General features: G+C 43.9%; 1 protein-coding gene across 1 annotated transcript; it reads left to right on the top strand.

The window, feature by feature from the left end:
- Window positions 1–5,955: 5,955 nt before the first annotated feature.
- Window positions 5,956–18,576, top strand: T265_14291 (hypothetical protein; the record flags this gene model as incomplete). Its single annotated transcript, XM_009172968.1, has 7 exons — window positions 5,956–6,082; window positions 7,893–8,208; window positions 9,533–9,642; window positions 11,921–12,415; window positions 14,045–14,594; window positions 16,653–17,047; window positions 17,630–18,576. Coding segments are annotated over 7 exons (2,022 nt in total), but the record flags the coding sequence as incomplete, so codon positions are not given.
- Between the last annotated feature and the right edge of the window lie 6,076 nt (window positions 18,577–24,652).

Below are 24,652 nucleotides of genomic sequence, written 5' to 3' on the forward strand. Positions count from 1 at the left end.
TACGTTGTACTTTATAACTGGTATTCCTCGGCGTCATCCATGGATTTAGTAATCACGTCTTCAGGTGTGATGGTTGGACACTCAAGGTCAAGTGAGATAGTAGGCATTGGTGAACCAGAGGAGAATGCTACCAATTTTGTGTTTAATTTTCCATGAGAAGATTATTAAATCCATCTCGCTTTTACCCTACCCCTCTGGTTAAGATACTTAAGAATAGTACAGCACATGCTCCATGGGCTTCTATCTATAAAGAGGTCTACTTTTTACGTTTTGCACTAAAAATTGGCGGTAGTTATGGCATGAACGATGCAACTATCAGGGAAAGTGTCACCTGTTACATGAAGAGGGTGTAGAAAAGGGGAACATATGAAAAGAGAGCGGCTTTATCCGGCATATGCCAGGGATTTACGGCATAGTACTCAATTTTTATCTTGAATTGAGTTCTCCCAGGGGCTAGTGACACCCGGCACTTTTTTATTCTAAAAAATACTTTGGAAAAGCACTCGCTCCTGACCTTTTTATGACAACTCACAAAATTTGCATTTTTGGCTGTTGCTGCTGGGTGATTCGGTGTTCACGATTTCATTATCTGGAACAGTTTCACCTACCTTCATTTCGCATCAGTAGAGGCTGGCCGATTTTCTGCATGTATCATCTCAACAGGTGAGCGAAGCTGTAACCCAGACGGTTCTCGGCAGCCCGGTTCAACAATATACTTTTGTCGCACCTGTCCTTCGTTCCGCACACCGGTCAAGGAAATTGCGGACGTTCACCTTTCCGAAGTACACAAAGCTCCGCTAGACAAGAATTCGGTGAATCTTCATCCTCGTTCAGCATCTCCAATCGAGTCTTCAGCAGTGAATGGGCTCTGTTCGTCTACGAGTGATCCAGAGATTAGAGTAAAGGTTGACGAGTCTTCATCCCCTCTTAAGAATCAAGAATCATTTGCTGAAGTTAAACCCAACCCCTGTGATTCCTCTGAGCTGCACATTTCCCAACCGGATGCCCCGTCACCCAGTTCGCCACCTACTGCTCCAAGTTCACCTCTGTCTCCACTACTCAAAGAGGTTTCGGGCAACACACGAAAGCGTATCACTGTGACGCTGAGCACCTCTCCTACAACCGCAGGCCTAGACATCGCCGCTCTTCTGCCCTCAGACGATGGAACACATCAATTGCTGGTAGAATCATCCTACGACTCTGTGGCTCAAATTGACATGAACTCTTTCGATGACCCAAGGCGATCTCCTGAATTAGATCTGCTAGAGAGTGTATTCTCTCCTCCTTCCCCTGTGAACGTGAGTCGTGGGTTCTAGTTGTGATGTATTAGTTAACCCGCTGGTCGTAGAACACACTGAAACCACTAATAGGACGAGTCGTAGTGAATATTTCGTCCTTCCAAGTAGTGGTGAAGGGAAGTCGTGTCTGAAGCAGTGGCTTCTACGCTAAAATCCCCAAACGCCAAGGATGTGGGCTCTGCATTTTTTCAGCACTTGGGGAAGTTTCTTCAACTGGGACGTCTTATTGTTTTCAGAAAGTTCATCCTCCGATCGTGTCACGCTTCCCGAGGTTAAATCCATCTTAGTGCACTTCTCAGGTGTTCGATAGAAGAACTTATTTCATTTACTTACTCAGCTTAAATCCTATTTAGTGACACGCGTTCCATAGTGTCAAGCATTTCTGAATTTCGTCAGTCCTTTTTAGGGCGAGATGGCCCAAGTGGTTAGAGCGCGAATTTACTGACCGGAAGGTTCGTGGTTCGAATCCGACCTCCGCCACTCGACTTCCCCTGCCTAGGCTTGGGCGACCTGGCAGTATCCCAGCCCTCGTGCTTTCTTCGGGTGGCATGGCAGCTAGGCACCGGAGGGGTGCTACAGCTGAACGCCCCAGGTTATATTCACTGTATGCGTTTCTACAACTCCAGTTCGTTTATGGTTCATAGTGTTTTTTTCATTTCATCTTCGGACAATAAAATAAAACAGCGTCTCGAATAGTTTTCCAAGCTACCAAAGGCAACTTTCAACAGACTTCAAATGTGGTGTCTGTCCAGATTGTGCACCGCTTTCAACAGTATTATTCAACCAAGTTACCAAAAAATCCGCCTTACTTTGGTTCTGTGGTACTAGCGAATTAATTAACCGTTCCTACTAAACATCTTTGAAAGAGCGGAAGAACATAATCTCAAAGTTGGATTCAAAGGCATCGGTTACTTTGACCAGTAACCCTAGCATCACTCCCAGCTTGGACATACAAGTCCCAAAATTTCACTTGACTGTCCGCGACGACGCACTCAAAAACTCAGATATGATGTGATTTGTGACCCATGCGTTGTTTTTTGTGTCCATTTGGCGCGATTCTCCCTTGAATTTTCAGTTCTGCTTTACACCGTTCAACCTGCAGCTTCGCTAAGTTGTATGGCGCTATTTTGATGTGTGTTCGCCCAGGGTTTTTGTATTTTGTTGGTCGGTTACGGGCACCCGTAATCTTCATCTTACTCTACACCTACCGTTTTGTTTAGCAAAATCGCGCTGCGGAATGTCTCAGTAGTGTTCGGTAGGATACACTGCGTGTTAATGTATTTTGTTGCAGTCAGTTGTGCCGGAGGTCAAGCCGCTGTTGAACAAAATTTAGCAAGTAAATGTCCCCGATCCCCCACAATTAAAACAGCAGTATCGGCAAACAGAAAACTTGGTCTTCTGTGGAATGTACCTGGAAAGTTCGACCCGCCCGCCTTCATACCTCTCTTAAGTCCAGGCCTTCTCTAGAGTATATTCCGCAAGTTTGGCCCCCTCCAAATTGGTACATGGAAAATCAAATCATTACTAAAAAGGATGGGTCGGATTTCCCTACTTATTTTCCGCTCACATCAGCATTACTGGCTGTTGTAGATTTACCTATCAAAACTGATATTCCAGTGTTATTGGGAAACTAGGGCGAAATGGCTGATTGGTTAGAGCGCGAATTTACTGGCCGGAAGGTCCGTGGTTCGAACCCGACCCCTGCCTCTGAACTTCTCCTGTCTAGGTTTGAGCAACCTGGCAGTATCCCAGTCCTCGTGCTTTCTTCCGGACGCATGGCAGCTAAGCATCAAAGGAGCTGAATGATTGTTTTTTACTGAGGAAGTGGACTCTCTATAAGCTTAAATGGGAAAATTCGAGGGACAGGAACTATTCGCAACATCCTATTGAATCTCTTGCCTGCAATTTATTAGCGTCCTGTTATCCTGTGGGTTCACAGCACATGTAAAACCAGTTGACCAAGATTTCCTGGCAGGTGCGTTACTAATACAGTAAAAGCAGCAGGAAAATTCACTCATCCAGCGACCACCCTATTGTGGTATTCAGCTGACGTGTAGCCCGAAGGAAAACAAGGAGTGTAGATCTCATTTGGCTCTCCAAGGTAAAGGCATTGGGAAGGCCAAAAAGGAAAGTTTTGACTAACAGCTCGTCTCTCAACACTTCATATGTCTAGAGCCGTGAAATTATGTCTACTCACCCGGGTGTTATGAAACCTAGTTTACCCGACTCAGTTGTTTCTGTCTGTCACGGAATTCTGATTTACTTTCCGCCCCTATAAGAACAGGCAGTGTTAAGAGCAGACGGCACTTTTACCTACGTGCAGTCCTACCTTCGAAGTGGTGTAATCCTGGGGTTTTAAAAAACGACGTTTCCAAAGCCATCAGCATGTCAAACCGATGGTTTATGATGGTGATCTGTCATAAACTGTTGTACTGCGCATTGCATTCAAATGATGGACCACCTGTCCGCATCCCTTTCTGAGTTGAGTCATTTAAAATTCACTACCAAACTTTTATTTCAATGTGCATATCGCTGCAAGAAGATTTCAAGTGAAAATTCCTGTAGATGAGCCTAGGTGGGGCTTGACAGTACGTCGATATCAGGCAAATGTTACCGGGATATCGTTCAGACATGCTTGTTTCAGCGAGCTTCAACACCTAACCTCACACCTCGAGTAAGTTACAGTGGCAGCGAAACTCACGCTTGTTGTTTCAGATTGCATCGAAATGGGGTTGATAGTTTGGAGGAACAAAATGGAAACAGTTGTGTGATTTGAAGTGAATTCCGCGTGTGTTATTTCCACTTGACTAGTTTCCAACAAGTGTATAACACGGTGGTCTCGATTTCCAAGTCCCACATTAGCACATTCAAAGTGCTTGGCCTCAGCCCTCTTGAAGTTGTGTGCACACATCTTGTCGGGAAAGACGTAACAGCTGTTTACTTATCCAATTACCAATTCCACCCTGCTTGTGTTAATTTCGCTTTCTTTTCTGTTTACTGTTTTCCTGTTTAGGATCCGTCGTTGACTGTGTATGTTTGTCCGCACTGCGGACAAAAGTATGCCCGTTTAGCCGGATTGGAGAAACATAGCTTACGCTCCCACGGACCAGCTTCCATAACTGCTGGTGACGGATCGCCAGGTTTGTTCACAGGCGCTTCTCCGTCTGACTTTCCGTGTTTGTGCGCTGTGTTAATTATTTTCATGGAAGTCAATGTGAGGTTAACAACTATAGGCATGCGGAAACGAAAAGTTCCGGTCGTTCTTCAACACTTTGATACTTGTGGAAGGTGCAACCGGATGACCCAAGTTTAAACAGCAAATGCCAGGCTTACCTCGGACCATATACCTTCCGACCAGGAATCCGTGTTACGACCTCTGGTGAAGTTCTACTCAGCTTGAGGACTGGTTGTATTCCTCGTTTGCCCTACAGGCATATGTGTCCTTTTTTCAAACACACGCACCTTAGCCTCTTCAGGCGTGATCATTTAGGTGTACCAGCCTACACTGCTTCAACACATGCTCTTACTACAGGCCCGAACTCAGGGATTCTGGCCTTACCGGTTAAGGAGACACCTTGAATGAGCTGTAGTGGGATATGGTAGCTGTTTACTGCACACAACTCCACCTAAAAAACGCAAATGACGGTTTTCTTCCACAAGAAGGGACCACTTCACAAGGTTTTATGTTGCATGTAAGTTATGCATGCGATCAGATATGTGCCAACGAGTCGCTCTGAATTGGTGTCGGATTCCACTCAATTCATAGTATAGTAATGATATCAAACATGTACCGTGGCGCAGAGCAAACATTTGGTTCTATTGGAGATGGTGGATGTACTGGCGCTCAACAATAGTAATAATGACAGCTATGCTTATGGCTACCTTGAATGTGTTTATCTAGAATCTGTAGACCGTGGGCATCGACCGTGTTTGTTAAAAAAGCGTGATCAAGAGAATTTTCTCAGTTCAATTAAATTGTCTCGAGAAGATATATCCCGAAAATTGAAGGTCATTTCCACTACTCATGAGCATCTACTTACTTTGAATCCATTACCCAGTGACACTATGACCCTGCGCTCTAGAGGAATCGTTAGATATGTTGAGCATTGAGAAGTGGCTTTCAAGCTCCCCTCGTACACCACGTATTGAAGTGAAATCTGCTTCCTGTGATTCTATTAGGTGGAAACTGGCAGATTCCAGGAACTGTCCTTAGATGTATCGCACATCACTTTAATGTGGGCCTGGGGCCATCGCCTTAGGAAATTCGGTGCCAGTTCTCAACCGTCAATCAAACATGACAAAGAACGCTTTTACGAAGCCTTCATCTGCTCAACCTAGAATCTTGTTGTTTATAGCTTCCTTCCTACCATAAGTAGCCCTTCTTAGTCAGACCTAATGAATCGGTCCTGTCGAACAGTTCTGAAGTATTGCTCACACTTCTACCTCCTCTTTCAATCTGGAATTCAACCCCAAACGAATCACGTGGGAAACGAACGAGAAAGTCATCAATCGTACAAAGGTTTGTATAAAGCGCTGGTTTGTTTGACAATCTGTGGTGTATCCCATCTGCTGTACCGTCCGCAAATGATAATAACGTTTTTTTTATGTTTTACCATTTCTCCCCCATCACAAAAGCGTAACTTCCTTCCTCCTCATTCACAGGTTGTGATCGTGCACCGCCCAACTCTAGAAACTGTCCCCGTGCTCGGCCTATTAGCATTGATGGACCCCATTTCGTTTGCAGTCGATGTGACCGCGTGTTCGCCTCTAAGCAGGCTTGTGATGTAAGCTAACGTAAATTCTCCTTATTTTGTAACATTTCATTGAAATTTCTGCAGCTTGCGTTTTAAAACTGTTCAAGACAATACTGGATCTGGTAACCAACGTACTGTAGATAATTTGGATGACATGTAAACTTTGTTCCTGATCCACCCCGGATTTCAATAACCGATTCTCAACGTTTTGGCAGCGGTATAGAAAAGAATGCTGAAACCCAAACCATGTTGAAGACAAGGAAATTCAATTGCTCTGGTGTCCTGATCTTTCGTCCTGGACTACTTTAATTCGTATTGTTTGACCGGAATATATGGTGAATCGCAACTACTACTAGCAAGCGAGACAAAAGGGCTGGCGGACGCCAGCTGTTTTGCACTTACTATCCAAACTTACGCAGGTATATCCCCCTGAAGAGTGGCTCTTTGAAGCCTCCATCAAAGCTTCGGACTCGGGAGATACCATTTCTCAGATCGCACCTAGGACTAACCACATTTCGAGGCAGGTTTTAATGAAAATCCCACCAAAGGAAACCACGGAGTACCAGATTTGCCTATGCCATCTGCATAAAGTTGTTCCTTTCTTCTCGGAGCTTAATCATTGCAAATCTATCCTTGAGGACGCAACTCAGCAACTGTTCTGTTTACTCATGTGTATTAAAGAGTATGATGTGGTTCCGCATGTGCTGTGTACAGACGAAAATGTCGGTTGCGGACTGTTTGAGATCCTATTTTTCACATTTTGTATCATTCTTCTCAGGATGAATGTGATATCCTTCTCAGATCAGTGCAAAACACGTTTTTGATAAGCTCAACAGAAGTCCGGGTGATTGGACTTAAGAAGTTACTAAACTAAGTTCTAAAAACTCCTCCTGACCAATATACCTAGTTGGTCAGACCGTGCAAACGGTTCCTGAGTGCAAAGACTCGGCTTGCGTGAGCTGATGTTGCGGCCGCGAGTAGATGCTAATGTGTAAAATGTGGCTGGAAATAATCAGTTTCTGTATTGGCCGATCACGTGACAATCACATTTACAGTAAATTCTTATGACCCGCTGACCAGGTGAAAGGTTTTCTGTCCCTTTGTCTCCTGAAACTGTCTGAAAGTTTGGAATTCACAGTGCTTGATGAATATTTGGTGGACTGCATTCTGATTGAATTGTAGGACCCGTGTAATGCGTTGAGAAATTTCAGCTGTTAATCATGGAAGAAGAATAGTCTCAATCAATGTACACTGAAATGGCTGTAGTAACTCAACTCAAACTGCAACTTTTGTGTTCACTGAAGAATTAGGCCGTGAAGTTTGCCACTCGGGTACAGTAGAAACTGCAAGTTGGTCCAGAATTCGATTTCTTGTTGCATCCGCTTTTTTCGAGTGTCACGATTTTGACTTGTTATCCATCGGTCAAAGTAGGATTTTTCCTGTTACAAAGGTTACGGGTTCCAGTCTATCTGACGGTCCGCACTCCACAGTTCTGGCTACAGAGCGGAGGATCTACGCAAAATTGATTACCCATAGCCTCCTGACATACCCATTTGTTTCCGTTGTTCATTCTAACTGATTTGAACCAGGTCACGTCTTACCGCGAACGTTTTTCAACAGACAACATCTTGTTCGATTTTCACTCTATCTAGTTTACAGGAGAGCGTTTTGTAAATCTTAAGTTCTCACACTGTCGTCTCTTGTTGAATCTCATGTAAGTGTGACATCTTCGTTGCGTTGTTTTTCTTCCCCATGTTGTTCTGTTTTCTAGTTTTGTATCCCTAGTGGTCTTTCGGTAGGTGAAGCTGATCTTTTCTCCGTACCCTTTCTCATCCAATAGCTTCACGCCCGCTGTCATAACGGTGAAAAAAAGTTCAAATGTGCTCTGTGCTCTGTTAGTTTTGTACAAATGAATTCTCTCAAACGCCACACAGTCGCCATCCACGGGATTGTGCCGGAACCAACCTATCTGGACAATGCGGACGATAAGGATTTCGAACTAACTGATGACATGAATTCAGATAGTGACGACAGTTCTACTGGTAAACCGCACCGTACATCCCACCCCCGGAAACGTCGGGCAAGCGAGTTTGACCATGTGCTGCCAAATCCTAGAGGTCGTAAGAAGCGGCCTGCTGGATGGCTCCAGACCTTGGGTGAGTTAGCTTCGCCTGCTCTCTCCCGCACTAGAACATGACAAGTTAACGATTGGTGCTGCATTACAAACTGGCGGATAATTTCGGGTGCTCTTGTTACTAGATGCGTGGAATTCAGCAAGTGGAGGGTCTATTATTGCAGCTCACTTCATAGATATTGCCATTCCAGATTTTGCTGTTGTTCTGGAGCATGGTTACTTTGTAGGAATTGAGCTTTCCCGCACGACTGCTACGCCTCGACCGTTCCGTTTAAGTATTAAACCCTTGTCTTTGATTTTCGCGTTCATTTTCAACCTCGAATTATCTTTGATATGCTCATGCCACCCAATACTCCGACAGATGTTACTTCGTTCGGGGAAACCTAGGTGTCGAACGCAGTTGTCGGTGAGCGATTTTCAATGGATATGTACAGAAAACTGGGACTATTCTCAGAAAGCGGCCTCTTGTGTACAAACCTCGCACTGTCACAAGTGCCCTGTCGTACCGCCTCACTTCATCATATTTTATTCAATTTCAACGCGCCCAATCTGAGTACTTAGACATTCCGTGAAATCTCTTCAAAGTTCGCTGTGGGACTTGGTTAGATGTCACGTCGCTACGATCTGAATATTGTTCACATCTCTGTATAGCTTTTTGTTCGCCTATACTCTTCGTTTATCACTGCGATCAAGTGTGGTTTCAGATCAAGCTTGGAATCTCAGGTATTCCTGCTTTCGCATAGCTGTCTAAAGTCCGGTGTGAGTTAATAAACGTCGTGACTTACATGCTGTAATTGGACGCTCTTAGAGCCATCGACATTTCTCATCTTGTCTTTTCTACGTTGTACAACACTTGAGTTGCTTGTGCTTCCTTCTTCTTCTTCCGCAGAATGTAGTTCTTTGGTACCTCTGTTCTTAACCATTTCATGTGAAAATCCAAACTTTGAATTTTGAAGGCTACATCCACTTAGTCGGCCCTATACAAATCAAGGTCCGTAGTTTTACGTTGTGAATTCTACTGGAGACAAGGCATTACCATTTAGTCCCCTAGGTATAGAAACTAGCTATTTTCGGTACACTTAATGTGATTGTTTCCAGTAGCTGAGATGTGATTCCCTGAACTTACTCGCGTTTGGCTTTTGCCACTTGTCCACTATTTGTTTTTTAATCGTTGTGCAGTTCCGCCCAACCCATGCACCTAAACCGAACCGGATATGTTATATTCCCAATTTTGAAACGATTGATCTGTGAAGCCAACCATTTTCATTCAACCATATCTCACAACACTCTGTTACCTAATATACCTTGCAGTTTGCCTACTTTGTTCAGTTCCGTTTTCTTTTCAGAGGATCAACTAGGTCGCTGCAAGGAGAACAAACCCATACCTACGCCAAACATGTTTGAGGAACCAGGTCCTACTGAACTTCGCCAGGAAATCCGTTATCGGACCATTTTGGTAAGAGGTGTCGGGTTTTACATGACCCCTCAGTACAATGATATGACCTGGTTTTTTCCTATTTCATGGAAGCTTTTGATTCATAGCAACTCAGCAGGCGTTAGCAACCTCTTGCATGTTGCATGCAATCTTGCCCTATTGAGGTCGATGGATGTGACCTTAGTGGCTTAATTCGCGATACTTATTGCTTCGGGTATACAGCAATTTTATGCACCCTGTGAGATGGATCTTCAACATGCGGATTCGTATTGGATATAAGAAAAATAGAGACTTGTGATCATTTGGCTGATGAGTCCTGAAATGCATGCTTTTGCTGTCTGTGTTGTTGTACGCCACGATGGCGCCATCCAGATATTCAGTCGAGTTGCAACCTCGACTGTCTCTTGGGACGCTTTTCTCGGGCATTTTCACCGTTGCCTCTTGACAGCTTTGGCTTATCAGGTAACCGTACCGTTTACGTAGTTGAGGGCTCCTTGTTCACAGTTTTAAATTCACATGTTAGTAGACCTTGTGTTTGTCACTGAGTATTCCGGGTCACAAACTATCTTCGTAGGTTTCGGCGCATTTGTCTGTAGAGCGCGACCAGCGCTCCAGTTTTGTAGATTGCCATTACATTGGTACCCTATACTTAATCAGGGGATAATACTGCTGTGCCTGATGAGAAAACTCATTAATGATGGTTTTTTCACTTATTTCATTTTTTCTATGACGCGCTCATTATTTGCTGGCACGTTCGATAATGATTAATGGTGCATAACAAATTCCAGGAATCGTACTTCGACTCCTGCCTGTCGCTGACCTTCACGTCGGACCTGATAATTACTAAGCTGCAGACTCGGAACTGAACTGGGAGTCAAATGAAGTATGTGTTGAGTAGCTTGGAATAAGTCTCTATACCCTGTCGACTGATTGCAATGCAGGCTAAAAAATTTTCTCACCTGCAATTTTTAGGGATTGATTAACATCTCGCCAAATTATGGACTCGAAACTTGGTAATTACTAAGTCTCGTGTGAGAGTGGACCAGTACAAATTGCCCATATCTTTTGTGGCCATTCCTTTAGGCGATTGTTTACGCTGTGTATTGAATGCCTGTTTCCTCACCCCTAGTCCGCTCGCCAATCTAATTCCACGTGTGTGTGCTGTTCGGGTTAAATAATCGGGACTGACTAAGCCTAGTATTACGCACCCAGTAGGTGAGCGGATCCGGTATCAGTGTATGGGTGGTGTGCCGTAAAAGGATGTGTAGCTTGACTACTCATAAGTAATCAAATAGCTATACGAAGTCACTAACTGGTCAGTACAGGTCACACCGTCATTAAACGAATTCCATGGATTCTCACTTGTCACTGACATCCCCTTTTACTCAGCTCAAATCCGTGGCCATCAAAAGAGACGGTATCCCTCCGCCAACCTTATAAGATTGCGAACCTGCGCACAGCTGTGTTTTCTGACAACTTTTAAGCCTCAAATTTCTCCGTTTTTAACCATCTCTTCCTCTAGCAATAGTTCAACTTGAAGTCGTGCGTTCTCACCTGATTATGTATCACGCTCTACCTCCAACTCATAGGACACAATGAGCCCTTGTAATAGACTGTTATAGTCGGGGCACATGCAGAAATATGTATATATCTGCATGATGACAACAGCCAAAGCTGAGCAACTTCGTAGTATGGAAGTGTTCCGACTCCGCATGCTTCAAATCAAATATGTACATCTGAAATCGCCGGCGGTTGAACTGATCTCATCTCATTCCAGTTATATGAGATGTGGTACGTATTACTTATGATGATGAGGATAAGACCATTTTGCCATTATTTGAAAGTGTAATCTCATTGGCGATTAGAAGTTTATTAGACGGACAAGCTACTCTATGGACTAGTTGTTTCCTCTGAGTCAACTGCAAGCTTTGATTATGTCTCATTTTCAAGTTTTGTCAAGTCCCTGTATACGTCTCCCCATGTTACATCAAATCCCTCATGATATATTGACGATATCAACTTTTGTTTTTTTTTGTGAGATTCGCACGGCGGGCTCACTAACTGGTTATATGTAACTAGGATTATCAGAAATCACTGGATAATTTTAAGTTCATTGGTATGCCAGCGTTAGCGCACTCCATGGCTCGACACAGCTTCTTCCCCGTGAGTAGGATGTCCATGGTTTGGGGTCCTAATGAGGCCTATCCTTTCATTCATACTACGTATATTTGGTGTCGTATTCTACGAGTACCACATCTTTCATCTTCACATTTTCAATTTCTTGTCTGTGATTTACTAGCCCCGACCTTCGCGTAGTGGTGTAACAGATGCCCCGAAACCAATTACTATAAATCGCCCTCGACGAACCCGGCGAACCCATCGAACTGACCGCTCCTCTTTGAACCGTGACAGTCGTAGTGATATCCTAACTCCGATGCTTCGTGATACTCTGGTGCGGGGAACTAGGTTGTCTGAGACGTCAGATCTAACCGCGATTGGCAATCAGAATCCCACCATGTATGTCACTTCATCCACTGTACTTCCCAACCTGGTTGCGCTTGATGCACAGCATGGGCAATATGCTGTCTCCTATTGTGACTTGGATTCAGTAACCCGAACTGAGGAGGTTTCCGTTAGTGCAAAGCCAGCTCATGTCCTTACAGTTGCAGCTGCCTTTGTATCCCAACTTCCGGCTGGAGCATGTCCCGGTTCTACTACAGAGAATCACCCTACTGGTTCAGATGCAGATGGAAACGATGATGCGTCTACTACTGCACCTGCTGCAGTCTATTCGGTAACTGTGTTTAGTTGATGCTTTTCGGTGAAACTCCTATTATCCACATGCCTTTTTTCAGGTCGTATCTCCTTACACACACGCATACTTTTCGAAGGCTTCTGCCGCATTCCCCAACTTATCAGAGCGATAAATGCACTTCTGCTGGGTTTCAGTTGAACGCGACTCAGTCCCATGTTTTGAAATTTCGTATTGCGAAGTAGTTTCCCTCCTCGGAAAGGGTTCTTTTAAAAACAAATATTAGTCTGCTTAAATATTCCGGCATTGCTGATATGCACCACTTTCTGTTTGAACGGGCATATTTCTGGAGTTGAGTTCTCTCCACCAAACATCTTCGAATGCTGATAGCCGTGAAAAGCCCATTATCTTTTTACTGATATTGCTAGTTTATAGTATTTTAGTTTTTCTAAAAATGCAGTATATGAGGTTTATGGGTAACATTTTCGAGGTGCGTGACTTTGCATATAGCCGATACGAAATGGGCCTACCTCAGCCTGTGGTGGCTTCAATGCTTCACGGAACTGTCGCTTGTGTTCCTTAACATCACACTTGAGAAAACTCTGGCCGTAGACGGGCTGATCAAATTTTCATTCACCATACTTTACCAACAATCCCGTTTATTCGCCAATGCGTTGAATTTTCAGAACCTTTCTTTGTTTGTACGAAGTAATACGAAATTCCGGCTACGGAAAATCTGCCAAAGTTCAGTCCTGTTTCAGTCTATCGTATCGTTCAGTGGTCAAGACGAGAACTTACTGATCGAAAGCTCCATGGTTCGAATTCGGCTCCTTGACTGCTTTCGTTTAGGCTTAAGCAACCTAGCAGTTTCTCAGACTTCATGCTTCCTTCGAATGGCATGACATCTTTGCGCCAAAGGGGCGTTACAGCTAAACGATTATTATTATTATTATTATTATTATTATTATTATTATTATTATTATTACTAGCTTGGGGATGCCTTCAAACCCACAAAAGTACAAGAGAAGGAGAGAATCAAGAAGTACATAAAAGCGACACATTGAGTGCTTGACTGGATCCGGAATATGAACGCACAGGGAGTGGACGTGGACAGTATGATTTATTCAGGCATGACTATCCTTCATTTTAGCAAACCGTCGTCCTTTCTTCTTAAATCCTTCCAAGGAATGTCCACTTTTAACCAATTCCTTCAACTTCACCCTACATACGGAAAAAACTCCGTTTGAATTGTCCTTGTATAGCGCGGTTGTTACAAAACGCGCCTAAAACTAGCTGATTTGTTCCCAACCCAGCATGCTAAACCTGCTAAGCTCTTTTGAGGTCTTCGCAGGTTGGCATAACTTCACATTTGTAACATGTAACCTACAAGTAACACCCAATGATCTCTTGCTGTTTGACGCTGTGAGACTTGCGCACTGTACAACCTTCCACTATCTCGTCATTTGCATAGTGTGGTGCATAAATTGGTACCTGTAGTCATACCACGACCGAAAGCCTTCGTGCTCGGTTCAAAAGGACTGAAAGTGAGCTGTTTCGGGAGATCGAATTCTGGGATCATCCATGGGTTTCTCGACTTCCCAATTATCCTATATTCTGATCAATCGTGAGAGACCTGTATGCCTTACCTAAACTCTTTTGTTCTGCTTATAGCTTCCTTCAGGTGTGCCTGGCATACAAATATATCCGTCCGTATGGCAGCAACCTGAACAACTTGCTGGCGACACAACAACCACACAATTTACCGTCACTTCTCAGTCCGACACCGGTGAGGCTCTTTCATTTGGAAACCCTGAATATATCCAGTCGAATGCTGTCCTTCCTACCAATACAACTGTTGCACAACAACCTGTACGGCTGTATCCAGTCCTTGGACCGGACGGTCAAACCACACTCTACTACCTTGCTACCCCGGTGGAGTGCTTACCGAATGTAGTTGTGGACAATGTGGACCAGTCGAATGGCTCGTTCACTGTCAGCTCACCGGAGAACTACTATACACATTACTCTCATCCGACAATCGCTTGGGTATCCGACGCAACACCTGCGAACCCGCAACCTTTTCAAAATACCAGTACCAGTAGCGCGAATTCCCTTACCTCGACTACTGACCCAGGTGACTCTCATCGAGCTTCTCTCGTTACGGAAACTTCACAAAACCCGGACACTACGATTGAACATGCTCCTGAAAATGGCTCTGTCGGTATGCTCTATTTGATACATTCCGGCGTTTATCACTGGTCTGGTTCTTCGTGATAAAAAATTTGTACATCCGACATTTTTTCTCTAGAGTTTGGTTAGCGGAGATTTTTTCAGTAGAGCGTAGTGCAACCATTCATATATCGAAGCAAAAGGTTCATATTTGGCATTCTTACAATCCAAATGTGAAAAACCGTCCTCCTGTATATCGGTTTTGTTTTTCCGACTGTCTGGTGGAGGTGTAATCTGACTATGGTGGATGGTCACACCTGCTCCGTATCTTATTCCCGTAATTTTGATCGCGTTTTTAAAAGGACTTCAAGCAAGTGCTAAACCCGAGTTCATATTCTTCGTGGACACAAACGAGGACGGTGATCTCTTAGTTTTGGGTTCAAGTGTACAAACTTTGTACATGAACCTCAGGGAAGGTCGACCTCAGCAAGGAAGAACACCTATTGGCTTACATTTCCATGATTGACCACTTCGGTGTCAGGAAAAACAGTCAACTTGCCCTACTCGTTGTCATTGCTTCGTCATCTGAGATTATTTAATAGTCGATAGTTAGCCAGTGTACTTGATCCCCGAGCGGGTCCATTGCTGGTAGATTGCCACCTAGCATGTTTCATTCAAAACTGATTCACTCAGTGCTGCAAGCTCAATTTTGGGTGCGTTATATATATATATATATATATATATATATATATATATATATATTCTCGCGCGAGGTATATATATATATATATATGTATTCGATCGTGAGGTGTGCTGTGGAAATTATCTATATCCAAAATCACCTAATGTTAAAAACTCCCGATTGGGAACGACTGAGGATGCGAATTTTCGTGACTATTTTGAGCACCATTAGGATGTTGACCCATCAAATCTGTACTTAGTTTGCCGAAAGGTGAAGCATAACTCTGCGTCCTAATGGATGGTGCTTTGGATCACTAATTGCACATGATTTGCGCACTTGTCTCGCTCAAAAGAAAGGACAATTTAAAAAAATCAATTCGGTGACAAAAACCTTCATCTGCGTTCTTGTTCCTGTAGTCCATTTTGAATGGCTCTGCTTGCAATCCGTAGCCGGAACCCATGCAGCTGTCATCTGTGTAACTGTATAGTCGCTACTTTGGAAACTTGTTCAATCGTTGGATTTGTTTACTCCTAACCCACCTGCCTCCGTGAACATGAGAGCTTCGTACCACATGGCGTTCAAATGGGACTGGTAATATTCCTATGTGATCTGCGGAAACAAGTGCCGCCACTAAAAATCCTATCATTACAATGAACTGCAAGCTTTGTTCATATCGCTACGAATTTCTTGTCCGAGAACGCACTGAGGCGCACTCAAACAACAAATGCTGGTTTATCAGCCCAAGCATTTCACAAATCCATTGAACTTTGGGTGATGATGTGCATTTCGAACTGCACCTAGCTTCTGCCAATGGTGCAGCTACTCAGAATTGGGTGACCCGAAACAGAAGCTTCAAAACGATTTCACTTATGCAGGCTCTGGCTCTCCCCATGGGGAAAGAAAATCAACCAAGAAAAAACAATCTATTAATGTAGCTTTTCGCCCTTTGATGATTTTATTTACACGCCGTTTTTTGAACGTTTGCTAGTTGTATGGTGTGCCTAGTAAGACTTTATGAAATATTCCAGTGTTCAATTGCTGCTGGGCGAGGTTTTGTAAGTAATGAAGCCTCTTCGGTCGACGTGGAAGCCTATTTTTAAAGAACATGCTAATTTCCAATCTTTATACATGGGAACTCACATTTGGTTGTAATATTAATTTGGCATACTTCAAACTTTCGTTTCACATACCCAATTGTCTACTGTCTTCATACCGCTGGCTTAGACACGCCGCTCAGTGTAGTCTACAAAGTGCGGATCTAACCAGCCTCTCCATACCATGATTATACGTCATTACTTGGACTTTAAACTGTGTTATATGAAGAAGAGCAAATACTTCCATTATCCTCATTTGTGTTGTTGAACTACTCCAAGACAGCACAATATCTTTTTTTGAGTGATTCCCTTCATGTGCACTTTCTTTTCACAGCCTATGAAGATCGAACACTGTCAAATAGTGATTCACCGTACGTTAGCCGACTTGTGACATCGATCTTCCCGGGTTACACCACATCGCATACGGCGATTGCCGAATTGCCAGAAACTATTGAAGTGATTGACTTGGACGCATCGAAATTCTCCTCGCAGTTCAACGAGATTACGGTACCCGTCACAGTGAATTCTGAGGGCTACCCTGTGGACCGTTGTTCCGTTGTCTACGATAACACTGGAACAGAACTGGACACTAAGACTCCTGTGTTTACCTCAACAGCACCTATGAATAAAGCCCAGACGAACGGTAGTCAAGATTTTTGTCTCGTGGTTGCGTCGTCTGTGCCTCCACTAGATCACATCTCCTGTGAAGCTGAAACGCAGGATACTGTTGTGAGCGCCTTTTTCTTTCTAACTTAGTTCCGTCCATTTACACTAACCTGGACTGGTGCTCCCATTTACCATGCTTGACTGATACGGGGAAATAAACTGTATGTATGTAAAAGGTTATTAGGTTTTGAAGAGTGATTCAACACCCGCGTCTCCAGCGTCCGAACTATCCTTTACTTCTTGAAGTGCGTGCTGTCAGATAACAGCGGGAATTTAAAGAAAACTGCGACCGATCGTCTTGTCGTGCCACCCGGTAATTCATGAGTGCTGCTCTCTGATATTGGTGTGCAAAGTGTACGGAGGTGGTTAGAAAGTCGTCAGTGATTATTACAAGGTGGTTAAGACAAGTACCACTTGGTGTATACGCAAATTGAAGGGAACTCGCAGTCGATACTGTGCTTCTCTGAGTCTGTAAATATATGGGATTCATCCTTCCCTTGAAACTCCCCCCTCCCGACTCACTGCATTATCCCTGCGATTTTTGGACAGCTAAAATACTTGTGAACTTCATAGAGTCTAGTTGACGCATTTTATGAAGTTTCTTTTACAGTATCTTGAAATTCACGTTATGCTTTTTCTTCACAGGTGTTTGACTCAACAACCCATGTGGTCTGAGCGGCGTTATCTAACAGTCCTTGGTGAAACAACGTACGATCCGGTTCATGGCTGCTTGTATCTTTGGTACACAGCCGTCTTCACGCATTCCCCCAAATTTATTCAGACCTATTCAGGTATTCGTGTTCTGATTTGAAGGAGTCGTTTTTTCTGTCCTGTTCCTCTCCGTCCATAACAACGATTTCTGAGTTTATTTCCTCTCGAACAAGGCGTCATCACGTTATGCACTCCATTATTCTATCTTCCTTCACACTATTTTAGCACCCAGTGTCCTCCCACTGCTGGCTATCGTTTTTCACTTTGGCCATTGTTATTACCGTTTATTAATTCGCGTTTGAAGCACAACTGAACTTTTTCGTTTTCTTTTTGGATGCTCTATCTTGGCGAATTTTAAGGGGTACAAAACACGTTCATTGGCTGTGACTGTTGACCAGTTCGGGTCGGTTACATTTCAGCTGCTGGCAGCATTTATTCCGCATTTTCCGATAATCGGACCTCGTCAAAGTTGTTGTTGTCTCTTTCTTTCATACGAGATATTATCATTTCACAGCGTTCTTCATTATTTTCCTTGTAACTTGTGAGCCAGTTGAGCTACTTGGTAATTTGGAACCATGAGGATCATGCAGCAAGTTCGGCATAGGTTCCAAGGGTCGATTGGTTGGTGCTGCGCAAGTTCTCTGGTAGCTTTCTCTGGTTTTCCTATCTTTCTGTCTTGTATATACTTATGTGTATTTAAGCCTCACGTCGACAATCTCAACCTTAATATCTTGTCTTGTTGTTCGATAATTTGCAACTGATTTACGATACGTTCACAAAATTGTTCCCGATTCCATTTCATTCTTTCCCACTTGGGCTTTTTTAGTCTTGTGAATTGCTTTTACGAACCATTCTTGGCACTGTTATGACGCAGACTGAAGTAGTTGCGCAGACCTGTAATACTATCCTCCAAAATACCATTAGGGATGCCTGTCCGCTACAAGTAACCTCCAACTCATGAGGTAGAATCACCTCCGATGTTTCGGAATTTGTCACGACTGGGGATTATTCTTGTCAGCTATTGCTGAGCAAGAAACTTTTTCCGGTCCCCTTACTCGCAATAAGAGGTGCTCAGTTGTTGACAAGTAGCTTCCAATTCGTTACCACAATACCAGCGGCACGTAGTTACACGTCCTGACTTTTTGGTGTCAGATATGCGGATTATAGTTGAGTTGTTATTAGGGCCACGGAGAAATAAGGTGAAGCAAATGAGCACTCATCATCAGGAACCCACATTTTCTGCGCGGGGTTGCCGGTCAGAAAACTTGCCAGCTCCGTGATTGACCAGGCTCGGTATTTCCATCTAAAAGTCATTTTACGCCTTAGTTACTTCTCGAAAGTGATTCATTTTTAGGGGTATTCAGTGTCCTACATTTCGACCGAATCCCCCCATTTAGCATACCTGATTGCTACGATGTTTCATTTTTTCTGATTTCTCGCCTGGAAATCCCCCAGGACCGCATCAGACCGTTCGACTATTATCCGTGGGTGTCTTGGGACCAACTTCAACGTGTGTCGAGGTCACTGTTAAAGTATCCCTATGGCACTTTTATCGTCTCTTGATATGAAATTAGGATGTTCTGAAGAGTGCGCAACAGTGTTTTTCTTTTTCGGGAATCCGAGCCATACGCTCCTCCATCGGGTTACCCAACGAATACTGCAGAGACATACGCGCGCGCCTTTTCCACTTAAAGGGAGTATGTAGCTCTGCTGGATACTTTTAGGTTAGCTGGGGTTTGCGTGCATCGCATGTTCACTGAAAGCAAGAGTTTACTTCATTTTCAGTCGAGTGTCACCGGATAACTGACGCGAACATGTTAGGCGACCAACACGTTTGTTTTCGACACCTTGCCGAGGAGGACAGGTGCAAAAGGCGTGGGACCTAAGTAGGCCAGTCATGCGGTTTTCGTCAAGCTAAGCACGAAAAATTTGGTCTTCATTTCGGCCGGCTGGCGACAATAAAAATGACGTGAAATCTGCTGATTGTGTGTTTCAAACGTTTGTATTCTGCCTGAAAAAAGATGGACGCGAAATCAACTTCACAGACTACCGGCCACAAATACCCCAGTCGCCTGTCAACGATGGAATCGTTTGATCCACAGTCTGTACCGGTTTTTTATGAAGAAAGCAAGTGCTCCGTAACTTCGATTCGAGCAGTATGTACCAGATTATAGTAAAGGCAGGTCCTAAGATTTAACACGGTTTATGTGTACTTACCATTGTCACCCACCGTGTGCGAATAAGATCCAAGCACATTGACAGAAAATCCACTGGTGCTTTGCTAATTATCAAAGCCCATCGCGGCTAGCTAAAGTATCAGACACACCAGGCAGAGGAAAGTCTAACTGCTCGTGAGCATGTAGATGACAATCAGGTAAACAAATATTAAGAGCCGTTCGTTTAGAAATTTCTGTGTTTTGTGTTCCAACCGGGATATCATGCCACATGTGAAGTTGATCTATGCTGGCGAAGTGAAATGCATCGTCGGACTATCTTATTCTTTCTTTGAATAATCAGAATTACGTATCCCAAGATCCTCTGGGGTGCTTGGTAATCTCGACCTTTCAGTTAATGATCAAACATCATGTCCTTCGGTCATGAGGACCCTATCGGGTGCATGATTAACTTGCGCTGAGATAGGATACGGCGCATTTGTCCAGTTCTGGGCGAAACGGACGAAATTTCCGCAAATCAGACACTGCGCAGATGTGTGGGGTGAGTTGTGGAAAAGAGTGGTCATAAGTGATATGTATTGATTATACTGAAATGCGATTCTTATACTACTGCGGCATTGGCGGTAACTTGAGTGCTTCCCCTGGATGTTATCGGTTTCTACCAAAAGATCTGGCTGGACAGGAGGAAGACGTGACGATCACCCCAGCTCGCCCTATCGGAACCCGCGCCGAGTACTATTCCGCACTCGACTAGCCAATCTTATCACCTCGAAGAACTGACAACTAATTTGCTTCCTTAGTCTGACGAAAACCGCATGACTGGTCTGCTCACGTCCCACGGATTTTGCACCTTTCCTCTTCGACTTGATGTCGAAAAGACGCGTCAGTTTGTTTCACATCATACGCCGCCTTCAGTTATTGTGACCGGTCAGAATCTGTCCCGGGAAATAAGTTGAAGTGCAATCATCAGTATTTTGGATCTTGGTAAATGTAATTCGGAAGAATAATTGGACTCAACAAGAACTCATTTTTAAGGTGCCATATAATGGAAAACAGTTCCATCAAACATTTGAGGAAACATCTTCTATTTGTCCCCAAATTCGAGAGGCTGCTCAGTCACTTTTTGTACTGAACCGAAACATGGTGATTTGCATCTAGTCAGTGCAAAATTGACTGAAAAGTTGCGAGTCATCTATCTACTAGATACATGACTTGAGTCGTCCCAGCAACATTTCCCCCAGGGAGTTCAGAATCGTCTTCTATGTCAGTGTCTCTCAATTTCTCCGGCTGCTGTTTACGGAAACTTGGTTCACAATCAGAGCCATTGCCCCAGTATACTTGTTTCGTTATGTCTATTTCAATAGCAAGACTAGCCTGATTGATATTCAGGTTCATTTTCCGGAAACCTCGGTTCGTCAAACTAGACTGACGCGAACGCAGGATCCAATTTATTTTTTAATGCATTCCAGTGGCATTCCGAAAGTGTTTCGCTAAGCTGTTGTAGATCATTGCTTTACAATGCTTAAGGTTGTTGTCCATCTTTGTCATGGTGGCATCACCTGCTTTGAGAAGAATGTGTTGCCTAGCGAGAGCGTACATACAACGAGTTTGCTCCAACAGCAAGCGCTTTCCATAATCTATTAGTGAATGTCTACCATTAGAAAAGAGGTGTCCATCTTTGTCATGGTGGCATCACCTGCTTTGAGAAGAATGTGTTGCCTAGCGAGAGCGTACATACAACGAGTTTGCTCCAACAGCAAGCGCTTTCCATAATCTATTAGTGAATGTCTACCATTAGAAAAGAGATATTTTATTTTCCCGCACTTCATAAGAAGAAGGCGAAATTTCATCACTTTAGAACACATACCACATGATAGCTTTTGCTAAGGCTAATCTGCGTTCAGCTCTAGGTTGTGTGCGTAAACAGAGTATGCGTCCTAGACTCTTAGGTGTAAAAAAAATGTGCCATAAATTCAGCTGCTCCTTTTCCTCAATCACATGTCGTTTTTAATGGAGATTTCATCCTGTAAGTGGAGCCGATTCCAAGAATTCCTTACACTACTAATTATCTTTAAGTAGCTCAGGTGGAAAAATGATATATTCGGCGGGCGAACCATCAATCTGGGAAGTCGTCACTCTAGGGGCCGGTCAACACGCTACTACGTGCTGTGGATTACGTAATTGGAGGATAAGTGCAAGTTACTCATTGGTGCTCAGTCGCCAGTGACCGAAAGTGTTCGAACATCTAGCTGAGAAGTTGCCAGTTCGAAATCAGCTATTCGCAGTAGGAATGGAACAGTTATACGGTGCTACTCGGCTTTTCAGTTTGGGTTGGCTCCACTTTTAGGACGAAATCTCCATTGAAACCCCTCCGGATCTCCTAACGCTTCTCTTTGGTTTTGCTGCTGGTTCTTTAGTTCCCCTACTCCTCATTCGTGTTAGTAGCAGTGTGTACACTCCGTAATTCACACTGGTTCAACTTTCATTTGGCGTCAACGGGTGGAGTATGGACCTCTTGATTTTGTTAGCTAGACAGTAATGAAGCTCGCTGAAATCATCTATTCGAAAGGTTTCGGTACCATTTGAAGAACCCGAAGCAATTGAGTCTCATGGAATACGGCGCTCTCATTTGACTTTGCAAAATTGGATGTATTTTCTAAAGCTTGTCCTCGTAGAATGGTGCGAGTAAGTCGACTCAAGCGACATTTTAAGGAAGATACCGTTGTTTGGATAGCCTAGGTGGTGGCGTTCAGTGATTGGCAGTCCACAGTGATGTTCGGCGGTGCAATTGACACTCAGTCTCCAATCATATCGAACTTCCATGCTCAGTGTTAACTGCAGTCGTACGCACAAATATCTGGAATATACAAAAGCTAGTTGATTTTTTCGATTTATCGGAATATGAATCATAGCGGTAAAATTTCAAGAGCCAAATCACCGTTGTTCGGCTGCGGAATAGCTAGGAAAAGGCGGTATACGGGTTTCAATGGACCTAACACCTGGTTATATTGGGTCTGACAGTTGTTTCACGTGAACATGAGGTTGGTGGAAGTGTTCGTGAATAATCCTCTCCATCAGATTTAATGCACTAGTGTCACTACGGCCATCAGGTGCTAGATCCGGATAAGGGCCGATTAAGCGTAATCTTTCCCCTATATTGATCTCACAAACAGTAGACCGATTGTTAAAGAGACCCGGAGCGAAGCGTCCATAGAATGAGATGCCCAGCTGGACGAACATGGGCTTGGAACCATACCACAATTAGTTGGGGAATGAAGAAACATCGATTAGGGTGAGGAGAGTGATTCACGATGTGGCACTATTTGAATTAGCGACGCGTCCCAGACTCCGTCTACATCGTTTAAGGCTGGACCAAGTAGTAACTGTTACATTTTTCAGGGCGAGATTGTTCAAGTGGTTAGAGTGCGAATTTACTGATTGGATGGTCCGTGATTCGAACGCGACCTCTGCCTCTCGACTTCCCCTGTCTAGGCTTGAGCAATCTGGCAGTATTCCAGCCCTCTGCTTGGAATGGAACTGAAAGGTCGATACAGCTGAACAATTTTTGCATTTTTCACCCCGTCTGTTGATACTTTGTCATCTCTTCTGGTAAGCATATATGATCGGTCGATGAGACATCGCGGATGGAATAAGTTCACCAGATATGTAGATATCTGAAATTACCGGACATCTAGATCTGCAAAGGTACCAGAAATGAATTTTAGTGACAAAAATTCGTTAATGCGATGATGGTTTTGAAATTTTAACCCCACGGTATTTCTCACAGTAACTTTCAGTAAACAGCATCGTGTGGATCGAATCAACTGGAACCATGAGTGACTACAGAACGCCATGGGACGTATTCTGGGTTCGGCTCGTTACTGTTGCCGATCCTTGGTCTGTCCGTAGCGGACAGCATCTGTATTTGCAGACCCAACTTTAATGCTCCGGCTATTACGAAGTATTTAGCCCTGCTAGAGTTGACTCTGTATGGCAACTGCTGCACAGCTAACCGTAATTGTACGTTCGGGATGCTTCTTATGAGCAGTACGTACCACCAGGCCACATTTCACATGTATTGTGGACCTCAAAGTTTCATTTTACCTAATCTAGCTGACAACTAACTGTCAAAAGATGGGTATACTGGTAGCTTTAGAAATGCCCCAGTTCAAACTATGGACTTATTCCTACATTTTTACATCGGGTCAGGACGTTCGGATGGATGCACACAGAGCCCATTGTAAACAGCACGTGGCTTTAGTCATTGTGCGCGAAGGCCTATTGGTACAGTTCGACGTTTAATCCTTACTGGGAGTCATTGTCCGTGTACACCTCAGGAAATTGAGAGTTTCGAACCCGTCGGTTTCCACCTGGTAGTTTGAACACCAAACCGTTCGGTCACAGCCGGCTGACGAGCAGTGTTATTGACTCGCAGTTATACTAGATGTAACGCTACTAACAATTCAGCCACGGGCTTCAATGTGCCCGCTACGTGTTGTCTTTTATCCGAGTGACAACTTCATGAATCAAAGATTCACGCAACTCCTGAATTCTTCTTTCTCCAATACTACTTGCAGTGTGTTGGTAGCATTCGACTTAAAGGATTTCTGGACATTTCGTCCGGTGTATTCGTAATTCATGAGGCCGCTGAAATTTCTTCGACAGCCCTTCTTGGGACTCATTCAGTTGCCTGGAAACATCACAAACGTAATATTCGGCTGCGTTCCAGGTGAGTCTCTCGCAAAGCCAAATTTGTTTGCGAATGAGTGTACTTCGCTAAGTT

This window comes from Opisthorchis viverrini, assembly GCF_000715545.1.
Source record: "Opisthorchis viverrini unplaced genomic scaffold opera_v5_173, whole genome shotgun sequence".
Classification (NCBI taxonomy): Eukaryota; Metazoa; Platyhelminthes; class Trematoda; order Opisthorchiida; family Opisthorchiidae; genus Opisthorchis; species Opisthorchis viverrini.